The 8,922-nt window shown below is 59.0% G+C and overlaps 1 protein-coding gene across 7 annotated transcripts in view; it reads right to left on the reverse strand.

Moving 5' to 3' along the window:
• Tfdp1 (transcription factor Dp-1) overlaps window positions 1–8,922 on the reverse strand; it is a 33,515-nt gene extending 24,593 nt beyond the window's left edge. The window contains exons 1-3 of one of the 7 annotated variants that reach the window (XM_026382349.2): window positions 8,740–8,797; window positions 7,972–8,045; window positions 7,836–7,899 (exon numbers count right to left, since the gene is read on the reverse strand). In XM_026382349.2, the coding sequence (XP_026238134.2) occupies window positions 7,836–7,899; window positions 7,972–7,973 (66 nt within the window). In that variant the 5' untranslated portion in view covers window positions 7,974–8,045; window positions 8,740–8,797. Of the gene's footprint in view, window positions 1–7,835; window positions 7,900–7,971; window positions 8,046–8,386; window positions 8,590–8,739; window positions 8,804–8,844 lie in introns of those variants that run through there. The other 6 variants (XM_026382348.2, XM_026382347.2, XM_026382354.2 and 3 more) reach the window with 6 other exon arrangements.

Consider the following 8,922-nt stretch of genomic DNA (forward strand, 5'->3'; position numbering starts at 1 on the left):
AAGTATTTGAAAAACTCACAGTTTGGCCAGAAAACTGAGTAAAGCTAGGGCTAAGGAAAGTGGGTTGTTAAAGACATTACAGCCACTAAAAAGATGCTCAATACTTTACCCAAAGACAGGAGGAATGAGGCTTGAAAGCATCCCAGGAGTTGGCAAGAGCACACCCATCACAGATTCAAGGGCATAAAAGCAAACATTCCTAAGAAGAGACCAACGAGGCCCCTGCTGGCACAGGGAGGCCCACGAGGTGGAGGGGTCCTGCAGCCAGCGCCCTCCCCGCAGCACATGGGCTCAGCTGCACACTGTGCAGTACCCGACGCTGTCACAGGTCACTTAGCTAGAGACACTAGGCCAGCCCAGCTCTTCTTGGTCACACGTAGACACGTCCGCCACCAGCGTGGAGTTCGGCAGAGCTGTGGTGAGCAGACCCAGGTGCGCCACAGGCGGGCTCAGTGGAAATGGAGTCACAGTGCTGCAAAGCGTGACAAGGACTTTCAGACTAAGCCAGAAACAGGCACAAGGCACGTCAATCAGGGTGACTCCGATCTGACTGAGGACCCCTGTGAGAAGGAAAGGGCTCCCTTCAGGAGGAAGCGGAGCGGGCCCCTTCCACACCCAGGCCTCGTAGACCTGGGAAGACCCCAGAGACGAGACTCCCAGGGAGAAGGCCCCAGGCCACATCTGGGAGACACCTAGAACCTCCAAGAGGGGGACCCTCTCCCAGGACAAGGCCCCGAGTCCACGGCCTCAGGACACCTGCCTGGCTGAAGGAGGTGCACCAGAGCCTTGAGCCCTCCTGACCTGAATGTCCAGCGGGCAGCCACAGCTACAGCCCAGGTCAGAGCCGGACCCCAGGGAGGGGGCAGCAGCACCAGGACATGCTGACATGCTCAAGTGCTCAGACTCGGGCCTCAGAACACAGCAAAGAACCAAAGGAAGGCTCCACGGAGGGACAGCGCGCTAGCTGCACACTGGACAGAGCTAGCAGGGCCGTCCAGCAAGGCCGAGGGAAGGCGCAAGCTGAGGGGGCGAGGGTGGACCCAGGCAGCCCCACACAGCACGGCATACCCTGACCACAGGGAGGGCCGGGGTGGGAGAACGGCATAGGCCAGCCGGGGCAACTCGGAAGACAGCCTCCAAGCAGACCGGGGGCTGCAGCTGCCCCTCGGTGGCAGACCCTGGGTTCAGCCCTGTACCCAAGAAAGACCGAGGCCTGACAGAAGACACCAGACCAGGGGGACCACACCAAGGCGGCAACAGCCGCAGCCACAACTGGCCGACGCAGAGAGTCAGGGGGGCGCTGCAGGGAGGCCGAGGAGCAGGAGAAATCGGCACTGAGGTGCGGACACTTGGGGAGCTGACCACATCACACATCAGCCAGGCCCAGGCAACCTTCCCAAGAGGGACACATCAAAGCCAAGCAGCTGGGCAGCCTCTCCATCACGGGCAACGTGGCTGCCTCCTCCACCCGGCTCCCAACCCCAGGCAGCACACTCACCCCCTCCTCTTCAAGCCCACCCAGCTCTGGTCCAACCAGAGAGGCCTGTGGCCTCCGCTTTCACTCCTGGTCTCTGCCAGAGATGCCACGTGCCACCGGGTTCTGCCAGCTTCTGCCTGCACCCCACCCCCGTGTCTCTGGGGCAGGTGGCGGGGGTGGGTGCAGTGCTGCTGAGCTGGGGGGGTCCAGAGCCTGAGGAGCCAGGGCAGATGGGGCCCCCACGACACTCCCAGACAGGCCAGGGCGTGGCGTTCTGCACAGAGACTGACCGAGCTGGAACCCCAGGGCTGGTGTGCCCGCCACTTCCCTAAACCAAAGCCACCCGCATTCACCTGCAGGCCTCTGCTGCTCGAGGCCTCACAGCCGCAAGGCACCAAGCCCAAGGCACCGACTACGCAGCTGACTGCACCCAGGATGGAGTCAGGGCTGGAGAACCCCAGAGCCCCCAGCCAGCCATGCCCAGGCCACAACGCGGAGGGCATGAAGGCCCCTCTCCGCTATGTTGTTTCCTAGGTGAACACACCAAGAATGGCAGGTTTTCAAGAGATGCTCTAAAGCTACAATTGCCAAGAAGAAATAGCAATTAACCCAAAAGCAGAGCAGACCACCGACAGGAAGGCTCAGCCATGAAGATACCAGGCAGCTGAAATGCAACCACAGGTATCTCCTTCTTCCTGCAAAATAAGGTGACTGCCCATCAACAGAGGTGGCAGAGGTGTCTAGTGCACACCCCAGGGTGGGGTGTGGCTCAGGTAGAGCAGGCTGAGCCTGGGTCCTGAGGCCCGGTTCCATCTCAAACACGAAAAGAATAAACATACCCTGCCTTTTCGGAAAGGCCAAGCCAACAGTGGAGCCCAAATAAGACCCATCCAAACTCCTCCAATTTCCAGACAGCAGAAGCAGATCACAAGAGACCTGGTGGGCTGGACCTCACAGGGCACTGTCACCTCTCACCCAGAGCCCACAGACACATCCACTGCTCTGTGGACCCAGGCCTCCAGGACTGGAGGGCCACACCAAGTAAGGAAGAGCAAATAAAAGGTGATGGCCACTCAAGAACACATCCTGGGGGCTGGGGATACAGCTCAGTGGGTAGAGTGCTTGCCTGGCATGCACAAGGCCCTGGGTTCAAACCCCAGCACCACCACCACAACAAAAAAGAACACTCCTGGCACTATCTAAAATCCATCTGTATTTTACGCTGAAATTTAAGGTACACAGCTGGGTGCAGTGGTGCAGCCTATGATCCCAATGACTTGGGAGGATAAAGTAGGAGGATCGCAAGTTCAAAACCAGCCTCAGCAGTGGTGAGGCCCTAAGCAACTCAGTGCGACCCTGTCTCAAAAAATATAAAGGACTGGGGATGTGGCTCAGGGGTTAAGCACCCCAGGGTTCAATCCCTGATGCCAAAAAAAAAAAAAAAGATATCCACTCAGGCTTAAAAAAAAATGAGTGCATGCAAGTCAATATGAAACAGATAAAGACAACTGAGGACAGGACACACTCACCAAGTGTAAAAAGGCCAACTGAAACAAGATGTAATTCCTACTTTCACCCATCAAACTGAGGAACTCCGTGGGCCTTGACATGGTTATCAACTCCACGGGGAAAAAGAGTGCTGGGAGCAGAGTCACGTCCTGCCGTCTGAAGCACACAGGGCGGACCTGGCCCAAACTTCCACAAGACTCTCACTCCTCAAAGGCACGGCTTGTGTAAATGCACACGTTTACACACCTCCAAGGATCTGTGCTAAAGATCCCTGTAGATGTGTGCAAACCTGCTGGAAGCACTGGGCGTCCACAGATGGCCAGGACTCACCCCACTCTCCCCCACACCTGCTGATGCCAGCTGTGTTTGTTCTTAAAAGCTGGGACACTTGCAGACAGTCCAGGAGGGTGCGAGTGGGTCTTTAAATGTCTTTTTGCTCCCTATTCATCCTGCAGAAATCAGACTGGTGTCCCAGAAATGGACTGTGCAGAGGACCTGGTTCCGAGGAGGGGCTTCCACAGGAGACACCACAGGACTGTGCCCACCACAGGACTGTGGTCTCCACTGGCCTGAAGTGAACTAAGGTCCAGGTCCGCTGTGTTTCGTTTCCCACGTTAACTCGCTGTTCCAGCAACTGACCACCTACCATCCCGCAGCACGTCAAATAGACAGCAGCTGAAAAAAGTGGCCAGTGTGGGGGAGAAGTCAGACAGGTGGGCAGTCCAGCCCCTGTGGCCCACTAAGTGGAGACCCAACCGGGTGCTCACAGGCAAACAGCTTTCTCTTCCGGCTGCTTTCCTAGGACTCCCCAAAACTCTCCGAGATCACTCTCATCATGAGACGAACTCGGCTGGATTAAAACTCCCGTGGAACTCCACTAATGCCCAACAGTGACGGGCAGCACAGCCCACCGTGACCAGCCAACAGCGGCTCAGAGAGAACAGCACCCAGTCTCCACCAGGAGCTGCCCGCCACCCAGAACAGACCTAGGAACGTAGGACGTCCCCTGCAGACACGTGGAGGGCAGGCAGGGCAGAGCCGGAGCAGGGTTGGCCTGGGCATCGGGCCATCTTCCTGCCCACGTCTCAGGGCCATCGGTCCTGCTTTCTTGGACCCAGGGGCTATGACCTATGGGAGCCCAGGACACCAGGGCAAGCTCCCGACTCAAGCAGGCTGTGCCAGGGCCACAGAGGTGCACACGGGTCATTCCCATCCACCACTGACAGAGACCAGAGCTCAAGTAACAGGCTGTGGGGAGGCAGGCATGGCTCTCCACTCAGGTCTCAGAATCTCTAGCCGCCCAGCAAGGACAGCCCAATCCCTGTGACCCGGAGACCCAGGTCAGCATCCTCAAGCACATCCTTGCTGGGCAGGACGTGCAGAGGCTCAGCCAGTGAGCATTCACTGACCCAGCTCAAAGATGAAGAATCAGGCTCCAATAGGGCCAACACACAAACCAGACAGAAGGCCAACGGCCAGCTGGCCCTCAGACCTGGGCACACTAGGCCCTTGCTGGGGCCTGTCTGAGCAAGATGAAGACATCATGTCCCTCCAACAAACAGCAGAACTCCACCCAAGGCAAGCCAAGTAGCAACTCCAAAGTGAATTTTCTAATATTCTATGATGGAAAACATTGAATTAACTCCTTAAATACTGAGTGTGAGAGCATCCGCGTAACCGGGCGATTTTGAGAACTCTCACCCAGAGCACATGCACACATCCTGCAGGTGGACGGGCATGAGGACTGCAGACCACACACCCTCCACCAACAGAATGGCTGGAAGAGCCAAGCCTGGGTCAGCTCAGAGGCACTGTGCTCCAAAGGCTCAGGCCGGGCTCGAACCTCAGCACCTTGAAACAACAAAGATTAGAAAGGGTGGACTCAGTGAAGAGGGCCTGTCTTTCTCCTGGCCCTGCGCCCGGACTGCCCACTGGCCTAAGCACCAGGTTCCCAGAGCTGCTGTTGGCTTCCACGCCACTTGGGGTCTCTCCACCTTCCTCCTCTGGAGAATAGCCTGGCCCAGGACGACACCTGCAGCCTGCTCAGCTCCACGAGGTCCCTCCAACCAGTCAGGCCCAGGCACTGATGCTGTACCTGCTCTCCCAAGGCCACAGGGACAGCAGGGCCCCTTTCCGTCTAGGCCTGCGAGGTGCACAGCGCCTTGGTAAAGTCATCATCTGCTCCAGACACTACCTAGGTCTCTTGGTTACACCACGGAGAGCTGAGACCGTGATATGGCTCCCTTTGCTCTCTGCTCTCAAAGAACACTTGAAGATTTTTCCAGAAACCCCAGTACACAACCAGGCAGCACAGTCCAGGCATCCAAGGGACTGGACCCAGGCACCCACTCACACGGCCATGCTCTCTGCAGGGCAAATGGCCAGTGACCCACATGTGCTCCCAGAACACACGGTCATCCCCCAGTATCCACAGAGATGGCTCCGAGATCTTGATGGACACCGAGACCCACCAAAGCTCCAAGGGCTCCCATAATGTGCTCGGGGCTTGCATGTGACCACACATGTCTCCTGCAGACTTCAGATCATTTCCAGATGTCTCAGGTACCCAGCACTTGCAGACACTGCACTGACAGCGGTCACTCTGCCTTGTCCAGAGAATAGCAACATGCAAAGAGACGACATGTCCAGTGCAGATGCAGGGTTTTAAAAACATTTTCCACTTGCAGTTGGTTGAAATGGCAAGTGCAGAACTGCAGACGAGGCGGACTGGCTGCACTGGGTGCACATCTTTCTCCCCACAAATGGCAGCGGAGCTCAGAGGGTGTCCATGGGCTCCATTCAGCAAAGGCTCCCTCCCTTCAGCACCGTGTGAAATGACATTCCCTCCCTCACCACCTACAAACCTCCCTGTCATGACAAGTTGGGCTGGGCCAGTGGTCACAGCTCCCCAGGCAGTGAGCACTAGGGGAGACCCCAAGAGAGGACATTGACCGTGCAGGCCACAGGCACTCATGCATGGCCCTGAAGCCCAGCCCTGAGAAGCCCAGCCCTGAGCAAGGTGGCCTGCCTTCACTGAGCACACCACTGCCCACCCACCTACTCCCTCCCCACCTCCTCCCAGACCTTTCTTCTCCCTCGTGGAGCACCTGCTCCGGTATGTCCAGCCTCGGGCGCCCACTGCCCATCATCACCACTGTTCAGATGCTCCTGCGCTGGGCTCTGCACAACCCTGTTCTTCGCTGTACTACATACACGGGGTCCCTCCCCAGACTTGCTGGTATCACAGGGCCAGCATGTGGCCAGTGCTCCCTCTCCTCTTCACAGTCTTCCACCAACCCTCATGGTCTCCTGGTCTGTCCCCTCCCCTGGGCCCCAGGGTCCTCCATGAAACCCCAGGCTCTGCACAGTGGGTCCCAGCCACTCCCTCCAACAGGCTGGGCTTCCAACACTCACCAGTGCACTGCTTAGAAAACCTCAGTGTGCCTCTATGTCTCCTCTGGTGCCAGCTGCAAAGTCCCTGCTGAAACTCAAATGTCATGCCCCTACTTTAAGGAAATGGGTTGGCTAGAGAACAGGTCCAGCCCTTGACCTGTCCACAACCTCCAGGCCCAGCCTGAACAGGGAAGGCCATCTGCCTCTCTACCCAGCTATTCCTCGGCCTGCAGGGCCAGGTCACCACTTCACAGCATCGCCCCATCACCATAGTGAATGACCCAAGACCAGCTGGGGCTGGGCCCACCCTGCACCAGCCCACCTCACTTGACATGTGGCCATGTCCAGGACTTAGTCTTCCTCAACCAGACAGAGCCAAGCCTGACCACAGCCGACACATCCCTGGGAGCCTCATGGTGCACACACCATGCGCACAGTGCCAAGCAGATGACGTGGAATTAAGAGGGCCTCAGACCACGTCAGTGACGTGTGCTCAATAAGGTGATCACACCACCCAGAAGCAGCCACACAGGTCACGGGGACCCCATCCCCACTTTAGACCACCTAAGGCATCGGCTGCTTTCTGATCATGTGCCCAGACGCTTGCACCTTTAGGGCATGCACACAAGACAGGAGGGCATGGCCCTCGACCAAAAGCCACCCAACAGCACTTCCACACTGTGACTTCAGCTAGCCACACTGGCCTACCTGCAGTGACGTGCCTCCCGCAGGCAGGCCCAGGGCACCTTGGGCCCGGCTCCCCTGGGACTTGCAGAGCCTCTGCCGACAGGCGGGTTCCCACAGGCTCTCCGGGGCAGCGCTGTGGATGCGTTCCCACCACACCCCTGTGTTCTGTCTCAGGCAGCTCACCTGCCTGTTTCCAACTATGCACAGTGAAAAATAAATACATAAATGCTTCCGGAACACTACATTCCCAGGAACACGAGGGTGCCGCTGGCATAAGGCAATGACACAGATATTACAAAGAACTATAAGACCAACAGCATCGACTACAATTTCCGTAAGAGTCTGTTTCTCCATCCCAGTTTTAAAAGTTACTCAGGATATCCAACAGTTTCAAGGCTACACAAAGCTAAACTAACTAGCACAGTGTACTGCATTTCATTATCACCAAACACCACCCTTCTGAGAAAACAGAGCCAAATGAGTGTCAGTGTTTGACCCAGCAAGGCTGAATTTCTGTCCTCCACCATATGCAAGACAGACGCAGCCCGAGCCCCAGGCCCCTGGGTGCCAGCCAGCCCTCCTGTGCACAAGGCCACAGAGCCTGCAACACCCTCCACCTCCCTGGACAAAGGGTGGTTTGCACATATAGATTCAGTGCAGTCTGGAGGCACAGAAAACACTGCCAGGGGCTTCACCGGAGCACCCTGCAAGGTGCACCAGGCGCTGGAGTGACAAAGAGCAGGAAGCGCTGGGCCCCTTCATCGCTCACCTCTATCCTGCCAGCTGGCCTCAGAAGTCTGAAATGTATACTACCGCAGTCCACGTGCTGCCTCCTGGAATAAAGGGAAAGCCCCCAGAATGAGCCCTGCTGACACCTGTCTACCACAAGCAGCAGAAATACTTACATCTTTTGCCATGTTACCAGATCCAGGAAATCGAGGCTAAAGCTGTGCACCTCCACAGGAGAAAACTGACTCTTCTGGCAGAAAAAAAGGAAAGACAGATGATGAGTAAGAATGAAAAAAGAAGTTTCGCACCCACCACGTCTCAAAGGCAATGCCTTCCCCCACCCGCACGCGGGCCTCCAGGCAATAGGGCCTTCTCTGCCCAATCCTGACAGTGGAGCTGGCCAAGCAGGAACCACCGTGGGTTTCAGGCCACCTCTCCAAATGGAATCGCACCCCAGGACACCCCGCAGCACCTGCAGTCAGAGGGCCAGTGCAGGACCCCAGCTCCTGGGCCCCGCAGCACAGCGGTCAGGGCTCACTTCCACCCTCCGGGGCACAAGGACACCCCCCTCAACGGGGCACAAGGCCCCACCTGGGCAGGAGGCCCCACCTGGGCAGGAGGCCCGGAGGGGCTCCCCCCGGCTCCCAGCGCAGCGCGCAGGTTCTCCGTCCCACCGAGACCCCCGGGGCCGCGGCCGGCTACTCTGACAGGTGGGCTCCACGGGACCCGCCCGCCTCGACCTGTCACTAGGCCCCGCGGCCCGGCCCCCGCGCGCGCTGCGAAGGCGCGGGGGCGGCCGGGGACCCCCGCCCGCCGCCCGCCGGCCTGCAGAGCCCCGGCGCAGGCCGGGCCGACTGGGGGCGCGGGCCGGGCCGGGCCGGGGCGGCGGGCGACGGGATGCAGCCGGCCGGGTGCCGCCGCACCCCCCGCCCGCCCCGCCGCACCTGGCTCGCCGGGCGGGCGCGCTGGGCGCGGGCGCGGCGCCGGCCGGGCGGTCCGGCCGTGGCGGGTCCCTGCCCTGGGCCAGCGGCGCCGGGACGCGGGCTCACCCTGGGCCGAGCGTCGGGCCGGCGTGACGTGCGCGCGGCGCGGTGACGTGGGCGCGGCGGCCCGCTTCGCGCAGCGCG

Source organism: Urocitellus parryii, chromosome 2 (genome assembly GCF_045843805.1).
Source record: "Urocitellus parryii isolate mUroPar1 chromosome 2, mUroPar1.hap1, whole genome shotgun sequence".
Classification (NCBI taxonomy): Eukaryota; Metazoa; Chordata; class Mammalia; order Rodentia; family Sciuridae; genus Urocitellus; species Urocitellus parryii.